The sequence below is a fragment of the Copidosoma floridanum genome, unplaced genomic scaffold (genome assembly GCF_036245765.1).
Source record: "Copidosoma floridanum isolate Cflo_tuat_1 unplaced genomic scaffold, Cflo_Japanese_pri ptg000026l, whole genome shotgun sequence".
NCBI lineage: Eukaryota > Metazoa > Arthropoda > Insecta > Hymenoptera > Encyrtidae > Copidosoma > Copidosoma floridanum.
Genome location: NW_028321903.1, coordinates 6,287,965 through 6,313,534, shown reverse-complemented (window position 1 = coordinate 6,313,534; position 25,570 = coordinate 6,287,965). Strand labels below are relative to the sequence as shown.

The 25,570-nt window shown below is 32.1% G+C and overlaps 1 protein-coding gene across 4 annotated transcripts in view; it reads right to left on the bottom strand.

The window, feature by feature from the left end:
• Duox (dual oxidase) overlaps positions 1-25,570 on the bottom strand; it is a 934,738-nt gene that overhangs the window by 537,228 nt on the left and 371,940 nt on the right. For all 4 annotated transcript variants that reach the window (XM_089595596.1, XM_089595599.1, XM_089595598.1 and 1 more), the window contains exon 7: positions 3,946-4,182. In XM_089595596.1, the coding sequence (XP_089451722.1) occupies positions 3,946-4,182 (237 nt within the window). The remainder of the gene's footprint in view (positions 1-3,945; positions 4,183-25,570) is intronic.

Below are 25,570 nucleotides of genomic sequence, written 5' to 3'. Positions count from 1 at the left end.
TGGATATTACAAATGAACTAGAAATAAGTGTGTGAGCATATGAAATAAATGTGAGCATGACGTTACCGATGTTATCAGCGTGGGCAGTAGGAAGTTGTTTTGAAACCATCGGAAGATTCGATGAAAGTGTTTAGTCTTGTACTGGCTAGCCTCCATATTGTTTTGTATTGTATTGTACCATTATATGTATTGTTTATAATTATTTAGTTATTAAATATTAAAATATTTATTCAAACCACACCCAACTAGAGTAAGTATACTCTTTCCAACGATAATAGCACAACCATTATATACAACATCGTTTCATTGAAGGTAAATTTATATTTATAACTATTTTATCTGCTATACAATTTTATAGAAGTAGAACTTCTTACTTGGGTACCCAAGCACCCACTGTCCACTGGTTTTAAGATCACTAGGAGCGCACTATCTTCAAATCTGCGTCTCACTCATTGATTCAAATCTGCCAAAGCATCATGCGTATGTCAGTGCAGAAGGCTAATCGATGCACTCTCCACCGTAGTAGTACAATAGGACGCACTGCCTGTAGTTTCAAACCAGGGTGCAGTGCACTGTTGAAGCTGTAATCAGCTGGAGTGGGTCGAGACGCATTGAAAACCACACGAAGCTTGTTCCGCTGACCTCTGGACTGCCAGATGCCATGGTGAGAACTAAAGTTGATAGGGTGGGATGTATTCTGGAGTTCCAGTATTTGGTCAAAAGACGTATATGCCCACGCGTCAAGTACTCCTCCACAAAGTGCTTGTACTAAAGGACCTTACGTCTAAAGCGTCAATGCAACTGCTGCAATGAAGTGAGTGCACCGGACAGGCTATCGCCCAAAAAATCATTTTGCTTCAGTTGTAGGTGAAGAATGCATCAACTATTCTTCGCGCTGTGGTACAGAGCGAAGATCTTCTTACATTTTTCAGCCCCAGGAGATCATCAGACAGTTCATGGCACGTCTTTAAGCCCCCAGAATCATTGGAGGAGAAATGCCAATTAATAGTGTTAAGATGGGACTTTCTTTACCTAAACAGTGAGACAAGAAGCCAAGAATAAGTTGTTGTTCTCCAAGTTACACTTTTGACTTTTTTTCCCTTGCTTAAGTCACGTAGCGGTTCCAAGTGATTGGCTTGAAGGTTTGCCCAGTAATTTTTGAAAAGCTTTATCCTGACTTTTATGAGGCAAACAGTCCACTGCTTGATAATAACAATCGATTTGTTAAGGCGGTTAAGTGACTTGCCAAGAGATTGTTTTGTAGAGCGAACGATTTTTCACCTTTGTTTACCCTAAAATCAAGATTTAAACGTTTGCTACTCAAGTGCAGCGGTGCTTGTCATGCTTTAATTTAATAAGGGCACTGGCCTAAGAGTAAGAGCTAAATAGTACAGAGCTAAAAAATGAAGATGATTTAAAAAACACAAGCAGAGAGCTTATATCTTCTTTGATGCCAGATCAGAGAGCACCTTTTTTCCAGACCACTGAAAGCGCACTTCTTGACAGTAAGTGCCTGCTGCTGTTATCAGCCGTTTAGATAATGCCAATGCTCGGGCTGGAAGGTCCGAAATTTAAACTGAACAGAATGTACGCAAGTCTCATAAGCGCAAAAAAAAAGTTTTTTTCACAAAAAATCCTAGTTCTGTTATAAACTGTTTAACATCGCATATTAATTATTTTCACTAGAACATTAGATTTCATCAGAATCCAGAACTGTTTGATTTAAAAACTTCGCATTCTTGAAAAATAAAAAATCTTACAAAAGTAAAAGTAAACGTCTTACTAGTATTTTTAACCTGAGGAAACTGATCTACTTTGCTCTCTAAAAACAGGGAACAAAGTTGTACTTTCGGCAAGGCGTGTGAGACAAATTTTATTTCTTTTGTCTTACTTAACTGTTTATGTTCTAATACCCATGTTTTTTATGGTAAAAATGACGATTTTTGCACTTGTAACTTGTATTTTGTTTACACTCAACAAACTTAGTTTACGATACCTTAAGTTTTCCTAATTTTATGCCGTTTAACAGTTTACATTTACTTATATTTACTTATATTTACGTCTTTGTCCTATAACGAATTTTATTATAATAAATTGAAAGTTGTTTTTTTACTATAGTAATAATGGTAATAGTAAATATTTATAGTAGAAGAACTATTTAGTCATAATTTTATACGATATCTACCCAAAAAAGCTTTTGAACCTTATCCAATCGATGACAATTAGTCCTGTCAGGAAAGAGCTACAAAATAATTTATGGCATCTTTAGCGTTCGTAAATGTGAGCTTTACATACATTTATACATTTTAAGTATTCAAGTTTACTATTTAATTCCAAGTTACAAGTAAACATTTTGGTTGCTCATCGAATCTACTATCAATATATCAGTTTTCAGAAAGTTATTTGAAATAGTCATTATTTAGTTGCATACTCTTTTGCATTAGTACTTCAAAATTTTCATAATGCATAATGTTAGATGATTTGTCTTAATAAGTGCGTATAATTAAATAAGACGTTCGCGTAATGTATCAGCATTTTTTTTGCTAGTCTCAAACCTGGTAGATACTGACAAGGTTTTGGTTTTTTTGCTTACAAGTGAAACTATTACATGACATTATAAGGGACAAAACTTGACAGTTCATTCTTGACCGTGAATTCTCCCTCCCCTTCCCCGAGGCTTTGTCAGAAGCGAATTATCGAGCTTCATCTCTTGTAATGTATACTATTTTTCTCACTGCTCTGGTTGAAAATTCGTGGTCCATCAGTCATAAGGAAACAGTGAACTTCAGTGATAATGAATTATGTTCAATGCAAAAGCAAATGGACTGTATCATTTGCTAACATCTAGAATCTGACCGAAGCAAAAGCTGTTGGTTAGTGGATATAAACAGGCCCAAAAAGCAAAAAAAAGTTGGTCCAAACAACTTATTTTTAATAAAAATTCTTTAAATTTCATTAGGTATGAAGTGATATTCTCACAATTTTGTTATTTAATGAATAATTTTGCATATCAAAAGCATTTAAACATTAATACGCTTATATAATTATTTTTTAGACTCCTGGGCATTGGTTGCTGCAAAAGTCACATAATTGATTTTTATAAGATTTACCAACATTTATTTAATTATTGTTTCTTTCTTTAGTTTGAGGTTTAGAAATTTATTACGTTGAATACTACCGAAAGAGATTGCATGCATTACACGACAAATCTATAGTCATATCCGAGTTAAACGCGTGCTCCATGTAGGAGCTTTCTCGCAGCTTGAAAAAAATGCAAAAATTTAAAGGATTTTTAATGAAATTAGGTGGTTCTGACCGAATTTTCTTGCTTCTTGGACCTGTTAACATCCACTTACCAACAACCCTCGCTTCACTCGGATCGTAAATGTTAGTGAATGATACAGTCCCTTTACTTTTTCCCTAAACATAAGCTATCACTACTGAAGCTAATTGTTTTCTGATTGCTAAATTGCTAATTAACTACGAGTATTTAGCTGAAGCTTAAAAAAAAACAGCTATAAAAACTGTTATAATTGGGCAAAGCTTGAGTTAAAAACGGTCGTCAAGGGGCTTTTTCTTGCCCAATCCTATTACTCCATCCGTTTGTTCACAAGTATAGCTATACATATGTAAGAAGGTCAGCCAGTCACGGGTATGAGAGAGAGAACAAACGTACTACTTTTCGTAGTCTGTATCTCTCTCTCTTTCATCTCGCAGTCTAAGCGTATGATCCTCCAACTACATCTTATGCTCTAAGTATGCCGAGTACATTCACTTATCAAAATGCACTGAAGCTAGATAATGTGTTTCTTATTTGGTAAAATTTTTTACTATTCTATCAAACTTTATTTATTAGATGTTGCCAAGAAACATAACTAATTTTAAGGCTAAAAGCTAAAAGACACGTTTTTAAGCAGTACATAAGTATACAGACGGACTACTCACGTTTGAGTCCCACCAAGTAGTGCAGAGTCTGATGGCTGGCTGGCCGGTTTTCGTAGTTCTGAAGTTACAGTGTTCGTCACGGCGGTAGATTCCAGGTGGTATCATCGTGTGCCCAAAGCGAAAAGCCGCACTCTGAAAAATATGACTGATGCCTGGATGTAGGTCTGGATTATAGCCTGTGTAAGCCGGTAGATTAAAACCCAGTAGCGACGGTAGGTACTCGTACATGATAATGTTCTAAAACATAAGTAATTATTATGAGACACGAAACAAGCAAAGACCATTTTACACTTGTAATTGTAGGTGTGTATGGTTTTTCAAAAGGAGAAGAGTATGCATCTAGGACGGAAAAGTATTAAAAATTGTAGATCACAAACTTAGCAGTACTCACTCTTAACTGTGCTGTGTACAGATTGTTTAAGCCCTAACAACAAGTAAAATACATAGCTTATTCATTTTTATCTGTTTTTTAATTTGCTTCTGTGTTTATTTTTTTCTCCTTTCTCTACTCCTAGACATTAGAAGTAATAGACAATAAATATGAATGTAATTGTGAAAACTGTGTAAAAAATCATAAAAAATTATTCTTGAACGATTTATTTTGTAAGTCTGCTTTCCAATAATGATGCCATCGGTTGTGCACTAAAAAACAATGTGCAGCGTTTTAGTCTTTACGTAGACTGTATGTCATGCAATGCTCCAAAGAAATACATCAATGTTAAAAAATTTTTATCTCTTTATCTGTATAAATAGATCATCCCACTTTGAAAGTCAACTTTTCTGGTTGTTGAATCTTTTTTAACCATACTTTGCTCTTTGTAATAGCAGTAAAAAACATCTTCTTTACTGTTTATTACATAAGCTCCACTAAGTCTCCTTCGTATCATATATAAGCTCTAAATCTAGTAAAATGCATAAAGGATAAAGCCCCGTACCCTCTACTGGTATTGCATGAGTTCTACTGCCTTACTCAAGGGTGGGCTTGTGGGGTTTAACCACAGCTCTAACATTAGGATAGTCTCGCTCATGTATTTTCTGAATCAATAATGCAGGTAACTAACTGACTATCTCATATTGAAACTTCTATCGGGTATTGGCATAAAAAAGCTAACTTTAACATACATTTGAATGCTTACAAGAGCGATAAAAAGATAAACAATGGCCAGCAGTAGTAAATATTTCTTATCTATTGTGATGGATGTAGATTTGCTCGGCTAAACCAGTGCCTGTGCATTGGTATACTACCTCACAATTGACTGAACTGACTACACAAGTCTATCTAAGTGAGAAATTAATAAAGTGATACTCGGTGGTGGTCATGGCTCAACGACTAGCGTAAAATTTCGGAAATCCTTAACTTATCAATTTAAGCATCTGCTCCAATTTGTCTGCTGCAATGGGGTGTAACCTACATGAGAAAACAAAAGACGTGCTTTCCTGTGTTACAGAAATCAGAACACGTATAGTGAAAGTCAGTGAATCATTTATAAGTAATCTCAAGAAAAAGAGGATTAGAAATTATGTTTTTAGAAATACTTTCAGCATTAATAATAATCAGCACATGATGTGGTACAGATATATATAGCAATAAAGTATAACAGAAATACCGTTGCTTTTACGATAAAAATTCCTGTGATTTTTCCTACGCGCGATATTTATACAATTTTCTCTTCGAATAGAAGCTCAACTTTTTCATATATGTAGTTCTTTATAATTTTAACTTAACATATTAACCAACTCATTTTTAAACAACTTTGTAACTTGCTTCCCTGGATGAATACAAATTATTTCTAAAATATACAGAAACCAAACGTCTCCTAAGAAACACCTAAAAGTGACTTTGACAATTATTTCAATTATTTTAACTCATTTACAAGTAACTGAAAATTGATACACGTATTCTTGAGACCTTATTCAACAATATTGTACAAATAAAAAGGTAAATTCTAAAAATTTAAAACATATTTTCTATGACTTTATGTGCAAGTTGCATATTTTAAGGATATAATTATTTGTACATGAAAGGTAATGTTTTGGATAATCGGATGTAAACTGTTGTTATACAAACGCTGTGAGAAATATGGTTAATTTTTGTTCAAATCATTTCATGTTTTTATCCATAAGTACGGAAGAGTTGAACATATGATGCCATATTGCAATAATCCATCTATGTATGTGAGCCGTGGAGAAAAATTTTATAGGGCCTCTGACGATTTTACTGTTCATCGCGGTAAAAATTGACTAAGTTAGGTCAAAAAGTTCCGTGATGTCACTTTGTCCCACGATTGCCATCTGCACGGTAATATTTATAAGGATAAACACGGTAAAATTTATAGTTCTTTTCTCTTAGTGTGAACATGCTTTTAAAAAAAAAAGTAAGGTACACATATAATAAGTACTAATTATAGAAATGCCCAAGCAGCAAATTAACTGACCATACAACTCTTTAAAAAATTTTTTATTTAAATCATTAAACGTATGTTATAAATGTCTTGATAAACAAGTCCAAACTGCCTAGTTATAATTTCTGTTTTAATAGTCTTTACTCAGCTGAACACTCTGCAATGGAAGAATCCAACATCAAAAGGCTGTCAAGTGAAGAGACATGCCTATCATAGATGAAGCATACGTACAAATGGGTAAAATTGGCTATATAAATAATTTACTTCCTAAAGCTTTTTTATGTCAGCTGTTTACGCTGTTTGCAATCGTATTTTGATAAAGCATTTATATTTCACGTTCGCTCGGCTGAGTACGAGGTAGGGGGCATGATTTTACGAGTTGGACATGATCACTGACATACAAACACTAGTTTATCTAGACTGGTTAGAACTTTTTTTTTTAAATCTTATACAAGCTGAACTTGGCATGCTGCCCACCAAACGCTGCTACTCACATGTAACAACCAATTAGATTCTACGTAGTGGCTGAGCTTGAATAAAAATAATCTTTAATAACAAGCCCAATAAAATAAAACAAATTAATGAGATAACACTTTAAAAGTTTGTAAAATAAAAGCAGTTAGCTGGCTTAAGCTATGGGATACAAAAATAGAAATTTACTAAAGATAGATTATACAAGTAACTAGATACAAGTAGATGAAAATTGTAAATCACTCGTTTTCTCTAGTTGCAATAGCACCCTCCGTAGAAAAAGAAACCTGCTTGTACATTTCGTTTAATCTTAGAGACTGACTAGCTTGGCGATAGGGCACCTTCCAATGTAGTAAGCTATTTTGATACCTGCTACTCTTATTAGTCCATCGCTTTCAACGTAAATTCTCACGATGCAGCCCATCAGCCGCTTGAAAGGTGGTTGGAGCTCCTTCTTAACGAAGACGACGTCATCGCTATGGGTTAGGGTGCTCCATGCACCTTTGTTGGAACTGGGACTGGTACTCAGCGTTCCACCACGCTCAGAACACATATATTAGCGCCTTTACGCGCTGCTACTTGGCATTGAGTGTATACCGTGAAGTGTATGTAGTGAAGTGAAGTGAAGTCAAGTGTAGCCAGATGCATCTCACAAATCAGGAAGAGGATAGCTTGGTGCTTGGCAAGCAGAATGATTGGATGCTTTTCCGATTTGGCTAGAGCCAAGTTCCGCTGGCGATCACCTACTTGTATCATGCAGTTAGTGTCTATGAAGGGGCTTAGTCAGCATAGGTCACTGAAAAAGCTGACGACACGATTGGCTAGCGCCGCACTGTATTTATGCAAGAGTTCGAGCTGCTATACTAGACGCTACAGATAGGTTCGCCTCACAGAGATCGTGACTGCATTAAGCAACGGTGGCATTCTAGGCTGTAAAAAAGTTAGAAAATTCTTAAAGTGGCACACGTGATGCAGACTTTGAATTATCTTGTTAAGGGGAAAATGAGCTGATAGCCACTCTTGCCAAAAGGTCACATCATCGCAATGCTGAGAAAAATGCTCTTCCAACAAGCCTCCAAATAAGTTCTAGGCTTCTGCAAGGGGGAGGGATAGTATTGATTTGGCTCAGTCAGTCAGGAGGATCTGTAACCCCAGAGAGTATAGACCTGCAATAAAGCAACTGTGCAATCACGGGAGGTACAGTTGACAGCATTCTGAGTTAGCACGTGATGTTAGATGGCGGTAGGCTGAAGGGCGTGAATCTCTAGAACGTGGCAAGCAGTAAAAGCTTAACATCGCATTAGGTGCCCTTAGAAGCAGGCAAGCATAACCTACAAGTATGTCCTACAGTAAAATTTGGTAATGCTTGGATCAATGTCAATGGACACAAAATGCAGTAGCTGAATAAAAAATTTCAATCCACAGTGCTCCAGGCGTGAGACATTTAGGACTCTAATTGGCAGGACACTTGACTTAGGAATCAGAAGACGCAATTAGCTGCTCACCACAGTGACTGCTACAAGATACACGAAAGCCATCCAAGCTTTTTCGGAGTCATCTGAGATTCTGAGAAGTTCAAGCGTGGCTCTAGATGTTGTTTCAAATAAATAGCCGTAACATTTGTTGAAGAAAACAAATGTTTTAGTTTAATAAGTTTGGGGACCTAGTCAACTAAACAACGATTTAATTTTTTTTTTAATGTTACTTCTAAAAAAAAAAGTTTCAAAAACTGTAGGAGTAATTAATTTAAGTTGTATCAATAAGACTTTGATAAATGAAGTATAAAATCAAGTTTTACTAGGAGTGCCGTGATAAGGAAAGTATATTCAAATCGACTAAATTCAAGTTTTTTGTATTAACGATTAGAAATAAGCTTATAATTTCTTATAAGTCAAAAGAATGTTGTTTTTCAGATTTAAGTAAGACTCGTTATGGAGATTGGTATGCTTATATTCTTTAGAAATAGCATAGGAAAAAAAATGAGGTAATGCTATAATGATAATGCAGAAGTTTATAATAACTAGATAGACAATTTAAGAAAAGTCTCGAAGATACATCGCCTTATTTGACATAAGAAATTTGAATTTATAATTATCAACAAAATGTTTGCTTATGACAACTGTTAGAAGGTAAAGATTTTTTATAATATCTCTACGATTTTAATATGATAATCTGTAAAATGAAATAACTAGAACAAAGTTCTTTATGTCACGTGCATGGGGGGCTAAAGTTTTAAAAACGACAGATTTTCATGAAATGGAAGTCGCTTACTAGAAGTCTCTTCCTTTTAACTCATTTTATTTCGCCCTTATCCCGTCGCCCTCACCATCAGTCCCCTACACACTTCCTCTCATCCTGTCTCTTCCAACTGTGCTGCACTAATCTCTTGGACACCTCCTCTCATCACTCCCCATTTTACTTCGCCCCGCCATTCCCCTTTACACTACACCATCAAAGCACAAACACCAAGCAATTAATGTTTCATTCTGTCATATTTTTCTATCCCCACAATAATTTTTATTTAACTTTAGGTTTTTATCTCCTACAATTCAAAAAAAAAAAAAAAAAAAAAAACACTGTCCAAGAAATTTTAACCCTTGACCTCCTGCATACGAGACGAATATATTACCCACTGTGCCACGAGTTCTCCCAATATGACAATTTTGGTTTCTTCTACTTATACTAAGGTTCGTAACTAAATTTTAATTTAAATATTCATTTACTGATTATTAATTTATTTGGTTTGATAATAAGTTATATTAATTATTCCATTCTTTGTTCGATTAACTTTTTTTTTTTTTTTATTGAATAACTATTCTCCCAACTTAAATACTTTATTCATTTTAGCAGCAGCTTTTCCGTAAGATAATAAATACCTATTTGATTTTTATTAATTTGTTAATTCTTAAATAAATCAATTAATAACTTTTTTTATAACTTTTTCATTTTTTTTCGAAGTTTTTCAATTTTTCTTCAACAGTCTTACATTTTTTTCATCGTTTTTTCATCAATGGTTTCTTCATGCAAGGTTCTATGAATAAAGTAATTAATTTTCATTGCGTTTTATTTTTTCATAATTTTTTTATTCAAGACTAAGCTGATTCTTTTGAGTTAAAAGCGTTCATCACAACTAGCGGGAGGAAAGTTTAGAGAGGTAGGAGGAGCGCAAGTATGTAGCTATAGCTGGCAATTATTTTTTTCATATGACAATTTTTTTTTCATATGGATGTACCTTTATATGCGCCTTTACGAATATTAACTTTCTTTTTATAAATAGCTTTTTATAAATTATTCTTATTTTATAAAAAAAATAAAATGAAAGAAATTGAAACAAAATGCAATGATAAGCAATTATAAATAAAAATAAAAGGTTAGGCATAAAATCACAATATAAAAATTAAATGACAGAAAAAAAAAAAAAATAAATATGAGATAATAGGAAAAATGAAATGCAAAATAATATAAAAAATATTAAAAAAATGAAATTAAAAAAAAGGAATAAAATCAAAGAAGACATAAAAAAATGAAATAAAATCATACAAAAAATAATAAAGGCAATGAAATTAAAAAAAAAAACTACATTTTCGAAAAATAAAAAGAAAAGAAATCAAAAAACAGAAAGAAATTAAAAAATGAAAAATGAAAAAAAATGCAATTAAATCAAAACACACATGGAAAAAAAAAAAAAGTTAAAGAAAAGAAGAAATGAAAAAAAAAAGATTAAACAAAAATTAAAAAACAAAAGAAATAAAGAAAATTGTTTAAAAATGTTAAAAATGATAATAAACAATCCAGGGGGTGTAAAGGAATCATGGGACCCACGGTTAAAACGAAGTCCTCTAAACATGAGATAAGTGCCGAAAAATAATTTAACATGAGATGTGTGTCGAAAAACATCATAAAATAAAGAAACACAATTTCTTAGGTAACAAGGGGGTCGTAAGACACACAGAAAGAACGAAGCTCTATGAGAAGAAGTACTGCATTCATGTAGCTTAGTCAAACAAAAACTTGAAAAACGAATGAAAAAAAAAAAAGAAAAATTAGTTTAACCATCGTAAGGACTGCACTGATGTTATCTGAGAAACTGTGTTTCTTTATTTTATGATTTTTTTCGACACACATCTCATGTTTCGTTATTTCTAAGCACTCATCTTATGTTTAAAGAACTTCGTTTTCACCATGGGTCTCATGACTTATTTATACCCCCTGGTTTGTTCCTTTTCATTTTTTGTATTTTTTCCAAATTTCCTTTATTTTTTTTTTTTTTTTTTTTTTAAAACCATAATATTTCAAAAAAATCTTTTGCAAGTATTCCGATACATGTTTACATGTATGCATTAACAGCCAACAGTAATAAACGAACTAACAAATGGGTACATGTGGGTACAGTGTAAATAAAATAGATATAAAACACTGATTTTAATTTTAAAAGAAAACGCTCATACACGCGGAAAATCAGCGTAAAATGTCAGAAATCAAGATTGAACCATGCTGGTGAGGATCGAGTAAGGACCGTATGATAGCAGAGGCGTACTCTAACTTTTTAGTCTATGGTTTGAGAGGTGAAAATCAAGTGCCTGTGTTCAGGGCCTTCAAGCTTTTTAATAGGAAGTAGCGGATCTCGGTCATGCGCTGGCTCAAAACTAAATAGGAAAACTAGCAGTTGGCACTTCACACATCCAGCTTGCTCTCCTAAATGCATCAAGAGAAGGGAAGTCGATCCACTTTCTCCAGCCGTTCCTTTTTCCCTTGCATCCAAAAAATGTCATTCTCACCTAATATTACCATTCAGATGGAATACGATTAATATCTCCTAATGCTAAATACTGTTCAGTTATTCAACTAAACTTGTTGAAAGAAGAGCAGTGAAAATCGCTTAATATTTCAAGTCATGCTCGGTTAAATAGATGATCAGTGAGTTATTATAGATTAATTAACACTTATACTTAAACAGCAGTAACGGTAGCCGTTGCTATAAGAAGTCATAATTATAATATTATTGGTAGTAGTTATGATAAATAATAATTATGAGAATAATAATAATTATATAATGATAACAACTATAATAATAATTAAAATATTTATGATAATATTAATTATTATGATAATAATAATGATAAAAATAATAATAATAATAACAGTAATAACAATAACTAAAATGATAAAAATAATAATAATAATGATAATAGTAATGATAATTGTGATAGTAAGGATGATGATAAAAATAATAGTTCTTTACCGGACACGAGTTGACATAATTAGATTAACATGTAGTTTTTACTATTTTTAATGTTGCAAAAATAATACAGAATTTAAGTAGAATTTTAGTCAACTTGTTTTTCTCTGCTAGTCATTATAGGGAAAGTCGGCTTGTGGTACCATGGGGATTTGAAAATTTCATTACCCCTGTTAGAGGTAGGAGTACAGACTCTCTCCTGACATCTCTAAGTCAAAAAAGGAAAAAGGTTGAATTTCCCGTTTTTCTTTACATTTTAAAAAGTGATAGAATGTAACTAGATTACAAATTAGACTATTGCAGTATACTTACAAAATTGTTGGTGCGATACGAAAGGGTTACTTGGTGAATTATGAGCCTGCAAAGATAAATGGTAAGAACCAGATAATTCTTTGAAAGTTAATAAGGTTGCTTTACTAAGTTAACTGTAGTTAATACGTGATGTTGTTTGCTAACAGTGTAGTGTGTACGTGTTGTTTCTAACTGTATTGGACAGCACTGGCATTTATTATTATTTTTGCTTATCTATATGTATTAACTCTTAGTTATTTTATTATTAAGCATTATGTCATTTAACCTTAATCTAAAGTTATATTCGCATTCAATATTACAGCTATGTTTAACTGTTCTTAGTTAAACTTTTGCATCTACAAATATTTCATTTTTATGCACCAAGAAATATTTTGTTTGTTTTTATTTTCTGGTCAGCATCAGTCAGCGTGCATGTATACGGATCATTATTGTGCTGCAGGTACGAGTAACTTGCGGGTGATTCACTTTTTTTCAGATGCACATTGGCCCTTGATCAAAAAGATTTCAAAACAACATGAAAAATTTCTACGGAATGCGCGGGAAAAAAATTATTAGTTATTTTAGTTTATCGACATTACAATATAAAAAGTAACAGTAAGTAATATATTTTAGGCAGGTTGGGCGTATGGACGCCAAACAACACATGATATGTTGAATAATACGTCAAGCTAAACAAAACCAAACGTTTTATTACTCTCTGTTCTTAGCTTAAGTAATCCCGTAACTCACGACATTCTACAATCCCCACGTAGTATTAACATCTACTCCAAGACTCCGTAGCAATGCGAACAAAAACAAAAGTTACCATGTTGTATGTACATACGTACATTTTGCGTCAAGATGAATTGCCACATAAAGTAGGTAAGGCGTTTTCTTCTGTACCATAAATAAAACATCACTCATATTAGAGCTGCATTACCCTACAAACTACAGTGGAATATTACCATTACCTATAGTAGGTAGTACTTACATCATTGACAGGACAGTGATGTTCAAAGATTTTTGAGAACTTTTTAAGTGTCACTCGTAATTAATCAATGTCCAGTCAGTGTACATGTATGATGTATCTCAACTTTGTGCGTCTGCCGCGTGTTTTACTTCCAGCGTTGCTACATATCAACGAATATAGACGCTTATAGAAGCCCACTAAGTATAGTCAGACTGGCGACAAGTTTTTAAATTTTTAAAGTCACCAATGATAGCGCTGATAGTACGATTTCGTATGATTAAGAGTTTGGGACAGGTCAAGTCAGTTTTCTGATCCACGCCTCGTGTATCTTATTCACCAAGTATTTTTTTTCAAGTCCTAACTATTTAACATTTTATCTAAGAATATAACTATTCCTTAAAAGAGTGTAAACTTAAACAAATACATAAGCTTCCCTACATAAGATGATTGTAAGTAAATTTTTTTCCATCTAGCATAGGTGCTGTCATAACCAACTATAATTATCTCTTACCTCCAGTGCAAAAGGATGAAGGTTCAAATACACTCTAATATTTTCTTTTATATTATTCTTTTTTTTTCTAATTTTCTGCTTCTCTACTTGGTTGACTTACTAAATTATTTATTTATTTTTTTTATTTATTTACTCAACTCAGCTCCTGCAGACTCTCACCTATAAGAAGTCCTGCTGGGGGTAGCCCGTTGGGAAGCAAGCTACTCTTCTAGGAAGAACAAGTCCCACGACCTGAAAAAAACGATGTCTCGCCATGGCCTACAAATAACGACACGAAATGCAAATTTTTTAGATTATTAAGTTCACTTTATTTGATATTACACTTACGCAGGCGTCTAGGCCCGTAAAATCTCGTCACAATCCAGCGCTACGCCACGGCACGAATTTCGACAATCACGCTTCTCTATCACCTAGGTAAACGCGGCCAATACACACACACACACACATACGCTCCCACTCGCTAGTTCTCACGACAACACCACACGCTACTTAACCTTGGGGTGTACCATCTTACTCTCTTCTTCAGCGACTGAATCAGCTGGTGACCTTGACCTCGCAGTTGACAACGGATGACAGCAGTGATGGTTCTTTGATCACCGGGCGCAAGGTCGGGTACGGTTGACTGATCATGTTCACTGGCTCTCCTTGTCCTTCTCTCCTTCTCTCTTAATTCTCTCTCTCTTAACTACCGAAATCGCGAAAAACTTGGGAGCTCTGGTTCGCTTAAATGCTACTACAAAAGTGACGCGTTAGGCCCACCAATTAGTGCAGCCTCGCGCATGACCCTACACTATATCTCCGTATATAGGTATATCAACGGTCATACTAGCTACTCCTGCTCCTACACATACACTCAGACGTGGCGCTGTTTACAACAATAGACGACGATACGTTTGGTACATATTCGCGTTGCGGCGATTACAAGCATATATACATATGTGGTGAGATACTACAAATTCTTATTTACTAAATACATTCTGTGTGTTTTCGTACGCTTTCATCCATAATGCATGTGTTCCTGCAACTCTCTTGTCTTCTTTTCTCTCTTTGGTGCTACTCTTGGATCCAATTACTCTCACATAGCACATAAAACACACTGACTCAGATCTTTATTGGCTATTTGTAAATAAAAATAGATTCTACCTTGATGACGCGTTTCAGCAATTAATGCTATGGGGTCCAAGGAAAATTACTCTGTCATATTATTTTTTATTATGTAATTTTTTTTTTTTTGTTTCTTTATATTTTCTGGTTTGCTTTTGCCCCCCCTCCCCTTAAGGTTTTTTATTTTATCAAAATACTATTGTAGAGAAAAATTTTTTAGTTTTTTTTTTCTTCTGCTTCATTATTTTTTTCAAATTTTCTCAAAATAATAGTATGCAAATAAGAGTAATTAAATGAATATTTTAGTAAAATGTTTGTTTTTTTATTCATCACTTGGACTCCTCAATCAACACATCATAGCTACAACACAACTAACCATGGAGTATCACACAATAGCCGAAACGCAGAGCACCAATAACTCGGTCTGACTGAGTGCATCAAAATCAGTTGGCCTTTACCAGCCAAGGTATTGGCAAAATTTGGGCATGAGGAGGCTAACAGGTCAAGTGAGGAACAAATATGTAGTACACTAAGGCACTGATAGCTTCAGGTAAAAGTAAAGTAGTCATAGCAAGATTTATGTAGTAAATTTTTTGAAAAAAAAAAAAAAAAAGTCTAAGATACAGATACACTCCTTACTTTGGGCCCATAAACTTTATTTTTTAACACATACAAATGTCATTATCATTAATATATGTCTTCTTGTTCTAATAATTCATCGAAAATATTTTTGTTTTATTTTATTAAACTGTAATCAATATAAAATAATATTAAATAAGTACATTTTACATGTCAGAAAGCAAAATTTAGAAGAAAATAACTTGTCAATATTCAAGTGATAGATAATTTATGTCTTCATTTTTCTAGTAAGAAATATTTTTTTAAATATACGAATGTATCGGCACACCTCAAGTCAGTAGAGACAGTAACAGCAATAATACCAATAGTAAAGGACACTACAATAGCCTGAAATATTTCACAGACACAAAAAACAAGGCTATATGGTGCCGATTAGTAATATCCTACAAAGATCCGGAAAAAAAGACAATCTACGACACTACACAAACAACTACGCGTTACACACTCACACCAGTGTACACTTGAGTCAAGTTTATGTAGCTTCTGGCATAAGGTCCTACGCCTGCAGATTAAGTTGAACTGCACAAGGTGAATGTAGGGTTTGTAAGGGGGTATTTATGACATGGTGAATTAAAAATACATCGAAACTCGTCACAGAGCCCTTATCCCCAGTAAAAATTGGCAAGAGTCTCGTTGGAAGCTCTCTCTCTCTCCCCTGCATGTGGCTTGCTGAAGATTACGAAATCTTGGTATAAGGCCCGAAGGCCACGGCAGTAAGAGTAACTATAGAGCTCGTTCTGACTCCATTTCCGATCATCCTATACTCGTACCTTGAAGATGTGTGTGTGTGCGATCGTAAGAGAATGTATCTGTGAACGGCAGCTATCAGTGTGTTAGTATCCTAGGGGTGGGCCTAGTACTGTGTTGGCTGATAGTGTGTGTTAGGCTGCATAGTATATGGTGCACCTGTGTGGTGAGATAAGGACAGACACTTGAGCTCACTGCGAGGCTGGTACTGGAGCATTACAGAGCGGCCTGAGCAGACTCTCGCCTGCCGAGTTACCGTTACGAAGCAAACCCAAAGCCTTAGTGCCCTACACACACACACACCCACACACACACACACACGCGCAAACACAAGCCAGCCATCACACGGTAACCCAGGTTCTCCGGTACCCTCGATGATTTTTAATAGATGGCAAATATGTCAATGAATACTTCATATAAAAATTGAGATAACTTTGGTCTATGATCACCTTTAGAACAAAAAAACCAAATTGTAGGTTTTTTTTCTTCAACAATGTATTACTTAAAATTTTTTACGTGCATGTAAATACAACAAATATAAGCAAGAAGCGCTAAGTCAAACATTTAATTAAGAGCGAAAAATAAAAAATTCATATAACTTTACGATCGTAAAAGTCCAATTAACAGTCTCATAGACTACATTTTTAAGTTAATATAAATAGAAAGAAGTTATTGAGGTTTCAAAAACGTAAAAAAATGATTTATCGAAAAATCGATACCTTCCATCGTCTATAACTAGTCTTAATTTATAACTTATAACTCTTAAAGGTTGGCAGTTTGCGCATCTTAAAAAGACGAAAAAGGTGCTTTTTACGGATTTGAAAAATTTAACAAGGAGCCAAACCTATAAGCGTTAGAATAACTGATATAATCGCAATAAACGTGTCAAATTTTTTGGGACTGTATGACAAACAGTATAACATTTTCTACGCAATTTTAGTATTTATTTAAGACTCATGACATTTAGCCCTTTGAAAATTTTTTTAATTTGTAAAAAGCGTCTTTATCGTCTTTTAGACGCACAAAATGCAAACCTATTGAAATCATGAGATTTAAAATTAAAACTAGTTATGGAGGATAGAAGGTGTCACTTTTTACAAAAATAGTTTTCTAACGATCTTCAAAACTTAATAACTGCTTTCTACATATATCTTCCTGTATTATATAGTTATCTCATAAGGGCCTTCGACACAACCCCCCACTGAACCTTATTCACCCCCACTAACCCCCATAGAATGAGGTAAAAACCTATCCTTTTTCCTTATTTTAATACATCGCAGTTTTTTAACCCCCCCTGCCCCTCATACTCCCGACAACCCCCACGTAATTTTTTGCAAACCCCCTCTGCCCCCCCACCGCCGCACTACTTTTAAGGAATCTGACAGGGATCATACCGTCTTTATCAAACCTTGATGTGTATCCAGACGTGTTTGTGTCATGTGTATCAATCTTTTATTTTCAGTCTGCTTTAGTACTTAATTACTTTATTGAACTCAATTTTAGTCGATAAAACTAAAACAATATTTTCGAAAAAGTTATTGCTCCCGTTTATATTGTTGAATTGTAAAAAAAAGAATTAGCCCATTTTCATTTTATTGTAACATTGCATATAAACAATAAACTATTTACTACTTTACACATAGATCAAGTTAGCTAAAATTAGTTATTAAACACCTGCTTCATGGACCTCATAGTAAGAATAGTTTATGTCTTACCAATAATCAAAAAATTTGTACAAAAAAGTTTCCAAAAAAATTTACTACTGATACTGTTTTTACAAAAATGGATACCCAAATTACAAAACAAGTGACAGTAGAAGTGATAATCACATATATATAATCAGAAATAGTAATAATAGAACTTTAGTTAATGATTGAATGGTGGTACCATACAATCCATTTCTGTTAATTAAATAAAATTGCCACATTATTGTTGAGTGTTGTGTATCTATTTAAAGTATAAAGTTAATTTCCGGTTATCTTTATAAAGGAGAAGATAAAGCAACACGTAAAATATTGAAAACAGATACGAGTGATAAAAAGACGATATAAAAATTTTTGATAAAAAACCAGTGAAAGTCCTCGTTTTTTTCTCGAGGACTTTTGGTGGGGCCAACTTGGATCGCTTAGGCGTACCGTTCCTCACGGTGTAAAAGTCAGCTCAGAAATCCCCAAATTAATTTTAAGATTTATTTCTATTGGATTACTTAAGGACAAGGACGTGATAAAATTGAAACGTATATTTTACGAGGCGTAATTAAAGAAATAAAAACTTGATTTATTATAATTGGAAAGTTTACAAACAAAAAATAAAGATAGATTCATTAGCTCTCGAGCGCACTTACGAATAAAGCTCATGCTATTTGGCGTAGTCAATCGAATACACTTCTTTTCACTAACATACTTGAGAGACGAAATTCGGAGAATTATACAGGTCGCGCTATGTATCGTGGAGCGAATGCTTTAAGATAGAGAGCGCGCATGCGTATCACCTTTTAATTTAGAAATCGGATATTTGACTTATACGGGTTGATTATTTTTAACACTTTAATTCTTTTTTACACTTATTTATGATTGAAAACAAAAGTAAAGATTTATGTTTCGGTTTTCAACACTGAGTTTAATCATCGTGAGTTGACTTTATATTACTTACAATAATCCGAATTAAAATTACGCTATCAGATTTACGAAAAAAAAGTACGCAGAGGCTTGACGTAGTACGTATATAAAAAAGGAGAATACCGTCTACACCACTCAGCTAGCACTGGGGCCACCACTCAGTTAATATATTAGACAACTGGGGTGTTACCACCCACTCGCCTGAATCGATTCGGGAACGAGTTAAATAGCTTCGTGGCTCAGACGGAATGTCTGCTCACACTCTTAAAACAACGAGGTCCAATGTTGCAAAGAGTCCCAAGGCTCTTTAGGTCACCGGGAGGAACCTCCTGTTCCCTTGCGATACTCCAGAAAGACTACTTTCTCCTTTGACTTGATACGACTCATCACGTCGGTACCCCCAAAAGTTGGACCTCGCAACTCTTCCCTCAAAAAATATATTGCGCAAAAGCATTATCAACAGACACTGTCTCAAGCTGCCTGGACTTTTCTCCCCCGAAAATCACCTTTTTAAAAATCAACAAAATTTAGAGCGCTACAATATGTATGTGTACAAAGATTCTGACGTACACTTATAAGTAAAACCTTGCATCAGATTATGTAGATGGCCACTATTTAAGCCCCATGGAAGCAGAATGTCGATTGCAAGAGTTTTCTTTGTATGGACGTGAACATTCTGTGTTTAATTTACTAAAAATATTTAAAATAAAGATAATTTAGTTTATAATAAACCTAATTTGTCTAAAGCTATAGAAAACTCTGAAACAGCATAATTGGCTCGGTTTAAATTAAATATAATACATAGTTTTAACATGATTCTCATATAATTAAAATATTTAAAAAAGCTTGTAACGTTATGCTGCCATATTAACTGAGAAAATTTTTTGCGTGGTTTTTAATTTTTGAAGACGTTTATGGTGACTCTATTTGAGAATCACTCTAACAATGGGTTATTTAAAGATGTAAACGACGATAATCAAAACAATACTTTGTAACATTTAAATGAAATCTTTAAATTCGAATAAAAATCATGTAAAGTCTAAGGATTACTAAACCCAAATAAAACACTAAAATTCGGAAATATTGAAAACATTAAAACTTTTGTTAATATAGAAGCAACTTTTAAGAGCTCATTTGTTAACCTAAAAAGTAATGAAAAAAAATTTCTAACAAATTTATATGTAGTAATATCAAATCGTATTTTATTGATGGTCCTGAAGGTTCTGCAAAAATATTTTTAGACAGAACATTAATTTTTATATTTTCTTTAAAATAAGAAGGTTATATCTACGGCTTGCACAGGAATGGCTTTAATTTTATTACCTAAGAAAATGACAAGTCATTAAACATTTTAAGTATTATTAGATTTAAATAGCATGGAAAGTTCTTTTTTAGAAATTGAAGCTGATAAAAAGAAATTACGAATAGTAAATGTAATTATTTGGGACAAAGCTTTAGTGATTTCTAAAGAAGTGTAAATCCTTAAAAAATATTTAGATACAATAATTTAAAGAACCAAGCAAACATCAGAAATTTTTGATTGTTAACAATTTTATCATTTGTTTGTAAAAATTTATTTCTTATAATTTTTCATTTTTCTCTAAAAAATTATGGTTTTTGAATATATAGAATGCATCTTTACATAAAGTCTTTTAACAAGTAAAATCATACAAGAAACTTTATATCAAGACTCTTTATTTTATTAACTTTGCATTAAAGAAAATATAAATTCTCGCATTACAAGATTTTTTATGCATAGTAAAACTTTGGCATTTATCTAAAAAAACTTGAATTATTTTAGAAAAGTAATTTTAAAATATCAAAAAACAGGACAGCTTTTAATTTCGTACTAGAAATTTTATAGTTCAAAAAATTGTTGTATATTTTTAAACGCTGATTTCATAATCATAAGAGTTTCACACTTTTATTTTTTGGGCTAAATACCATAAATGGTATAATAATATTATAAACTAATAAATAAATTTTTTAATTGATACTATTATACAAATATGTACATTTTTTTTTTATAAAAGAGCCCTTATAATAAAATTTCCATCTCTAAATACTTTAACTCCAAACAAAAGTTGTATTTATGGTATAAAATATTGTGATGTGAGACTGTATGTTGTATGTATATTTTAAATATATTGGAATATAGAAACAGCATTAGGCAGAGTAAAAAAACTGAGTAACAGTTAATTATATATCTAACAAGTCCATTATATTGTAGATATTAAAATTAAACAACTAACAAGTATATTATTTTGTAGGTATTGAAATTAAATCGTATAAAGATATTTAGCTTTTGAGTTTTCATTAATTCTTGGAGGCTTACGCGCAAAGATATATATATACATACATATATGTATATATATACATATGTATGTATACCCTACAAGGGCTTCGCTCGCCTGCACGCTTCGTGCGCTTACCCCTACTGTTCTAACTTACAAGAAGAGTCTCTAAATATCATCTGTGAGTGGGGAGAGAGTGGTGCCCAGAATTTTATGAGAAAGAAGAGTTTCTGATCTATGTCGTTAAGCATTAGTTATATAAAAATTTCCACACCACCCAGAAGGGACTATTATGGTACGTTGAGAGTTTTTTTGAAAATCCTTCATTATGTTTAAAGGAAAAAGGTATACATAATTTTTTTATTGATTAAATTCTAAACAACAAAAAGTCTGAATCAGTTTAATTACATATGAATTATTATAATTTTATATAAAATATACTTAATGTCGTTTTTGTTACTATTATGCATTTTGTATTTTATTAATTGATGTGAGTAGTTAGAAAAAACTTTTTCTTTTTAGATCCAATGACAAATACAGAAATATATCATTTACAGTGTTCCACACTGCAAATTAGGTAAATCGTTTGTATTTCATACTATTTTAATTTAATTTAAAATAAAACTAAATATTTTAAAAATTTTAAAAATAAACAATATAAAAATAATTGTAAAAGAAGACAAAAATTGTTTATTCAGAACTTTTCCTAATTTTCTGGATAATGACAAAGATTTCCACATGAGAACTTGTCCTTTAGTGATCAATAACGTTGTAAATAAATGGCAAAATCATTATAAATTTATAGTAGGAAACGTTTATTTAAAAAATGTGAAAAGTAGTGATAAATATATAAACATAGTGTCAAGAATGGGACTTATGGTATAAGTATTGAAATTAAAAGCTCCTTAGATTTATTTAATGTTCACATTATAGTTAATTTCTCGAACAACGATATTCAAACATATGGAAATTCAAATAGTGAACTGAAAATCTTGAACTGAAATCTTGAACTGAAAATTAATCCTTGAAGAAAAATATAAAAAAAAATATTGCAATTGGTCAATTAAACATTGTATCTCCAAAAGATCATAAAAGATTTTTTTTAACATGTATTAAATAAAGTTACTGGTTCGACATAGCTCAAAAACATTACAACATATAAAGAAATGACTTATAAAACTTTTAAAGATACTAAAATTGCAATGGATTTAATAGACAGTAATGAAATAATCGGAGATTTTTTTTAATTAGTAATTAACAGCGATTGCTGTTATGTTTCTATATTAATTAAGTCAATTTTTTGCTTGGTTTTTAATTTCAGAAAACGTTCAAGGTAATAAAATATAAGATGAATACAAAGAATTTTTTGAAAAGGGTTTGATTTACCTACACCAAAAAAATTTGGAGTAAAAAAAAAAATAAAGATGATGAAACACGTTTCAGTCAAGAAATGTTTAACTCAATGTCTAAAAATTTAAATAAAATCGAGAAAAATACAATTCATGTTATTTGCAAACGAAAAAAAGTGTTTTCTCCATAGATGGTCTTGGAGGGTCAAGAAAAACTTATTTTTATAAAACGTTGATATATTATTTTGTTTCTCAAAATAAAAAAATCATGTCAATGACATGGACTAGCATGTCATTAATTTTGCTTTCAGAGGGGATGACCAGTCATAAAACTCTAATACTTCTTTTAGATTTTAATAATATAGAGAGTGTATTTTCAGAATTTAAGTCGAATACAAAAAAATCAAGAGAAATTGATTTCATTATTTTGGATGAGGCTTTAATGATTCCAAAAAAAACATTGGAAATAGTAGTCAGACCGCTAATAGATTTATATAATACTGTAAAACGTTTTTAAAGTAAATTAATTATTTCAGGAGGTGATTTTCATCAGATTCTTACAATGATGAAAAACGGTAGTAGAAAAGTTATACTCGAACAAACTATTAGATCTTTATTTTTATAAAACTCAATCCAAATTTTAAAATAAGAAATAAATATTTGATTGAACAAGAAATAATTTTCAAAATTATAATTTAAAGTTGGGGAAGGCGAAATAAAAACTTTTAACAAACCTAAAAACTGGATCCTAAATTATGTATGCTCTCAAATATTCTTTAGTATCTACAATTGTTTGATGAATAGTGTTATACTTACATCGCATAACGACAACACCTCTTATTTTAATAATAAAATTCTTAAAAAATTAACTGGAGAAATTAAAACTGACTATAGTATAGAGAACGAACCTTTAAGAGGGTTGATAAATCAGACGATACTATTTATTTAAATTTTTCGGTGGAAATAATAAACAATATTCGTGAAGGATAACTACTTCATGAACTAAATCTAAAAATTGGTACAATAGTGATGTTACCGAGAAATTTAAGCATATCAGATGGACTCTGTAATGAAACACGTTTACGAATCACAAAATTATTACAGTATTATATCGAAGGAAAAATTATAACTGGAGAAGTAATTGAAAATAGAGTCTTCATTCCAAGAATAACTTTAGACACACAAAACTTCTCATCATTAACGTTTTTTAAGTATCGCAAACAATTTCCAATTGTTGTGATATTTGCTACAACAATAAACAAATCCTAAGGTCGATCTTTTGACATTGTAGGTTTGTGTTAAAAAAAGCCCTTATATTTTTATGGTCAATTGTATGTGGCTTTATCAAGATGTAAAGATAAAAATAATTTATTTATTCAAGTAGAAAGGCAGAAAAATAATAAAATAGAAAAAGTTGTTTGGAAAGTCCTGATAAGATATTTAACATAAATATAAACAGTTGATTAGTCATTATACTGTAACAAACACGAAACTAAGTTTGCACTACACATTATTTTTCTACTTTATCACGAAAAATTACATAATTAATTGATGTATTTGATATACTAGCTGCAAAAGCCTAGCTGGCCATGATTATTTCTATAATGATATTCTGTTAAAAATAACGAAAGAAGCCAGAATAAACTTTTTTTGCTTATGTGTTAGTCCTATTCATGCATGAAACAAATGTTTAGAACCGCTGCTCTTCATGAGAGGTTGTGCTGCGACATTCGACTTTATGCATTTGTTAATTAAAAAATAATTTGGACAAAACAATTTGTTGAATTTCTTTGATTCTCAATAGTCTTATAAATGATTAAGCTTTATTTTATATAATTCCTAATTAAGTTACACAATGTGTAATCTTCTTTGGGCGTGTTAATTATAACAGTTTGTCAAACTGACGTTGAAAAACTAAGAACTCTTTTGTTACCTCTAATTTATTTATAATATACAAATAATAATTGTATGTCAATCTGAACAAGAACTCAATAGTTATAAAAAGTAATTTCGTTATTAGCATTATATTGTTACAAAAATTAGTTTAAATACAAGAAATTCTCTTAACTAGTGAATTAACTAAGAGTTTAAGTTACACAACGTAGACATAAAAATAAAATACTATTATTTAAAAAAATACAATATGTAATGATACACAAATAAAAGAGATACTGAATATTTAAAAAAATCTGTCTTTACAGCGACCTAAATCCGGGAGTAATGAGTGCAAAAATACATCATCTGTTTCTTAGCTTCCTTAACTTCGGTCGCACTTATCCTTGAGCTCAGTACTCGAAGTGACATAAAGATATTATTTTACATAATGAACAGTTAAGTATGGTATTACATCTGGTTATACATTACTTGTTAAATAAGTATTAAAATACTTGTACAGCTAAATACCACTTGATACTAAGGTTTTCATCGTATAAAATAACAAATTAAGTAATAAGAACGTGAGTTCCAATATTCAATGTCAATTCTCGTCACGTCTCTTTAGAATTATAATAATTACAGCTTAAATAGTTTATGTTATTACAGCATCGTTGAAAAAAAATTTTTCCTGATAAACGATTGCATACTGTTATTTTAAGAATTACTCTTTCATGAATATTTTACGCATTTAAAATTTATCAATAACATATGTGCTCTTTGCATTTATTTTAACTTTAATGTAATAATAAATGACTTTTATGGAATTAAAATGTCCTTCTTTAACACACGTAACTATTTAGTAGGAGAAAGAAATTATTTAAGTATCCAGAAAAAAAAACAATTTTACTATACGGTACTTATACTTCAACTCAATAAACAATAAAAGAAAGAACTAATACTCATACTCAAACCTTGGAGCTTCAACATAAACTTGTGTCACTTCAAGTACTTAGCTCAAGGATTAGTGCGCCAGAAGTTAAGGAAGCTGAGAAAGTGATGATGTATTTTTGAACTCATTACTCCCAGATTTAAGTCCCCGTAAAGAAAGATTTTCT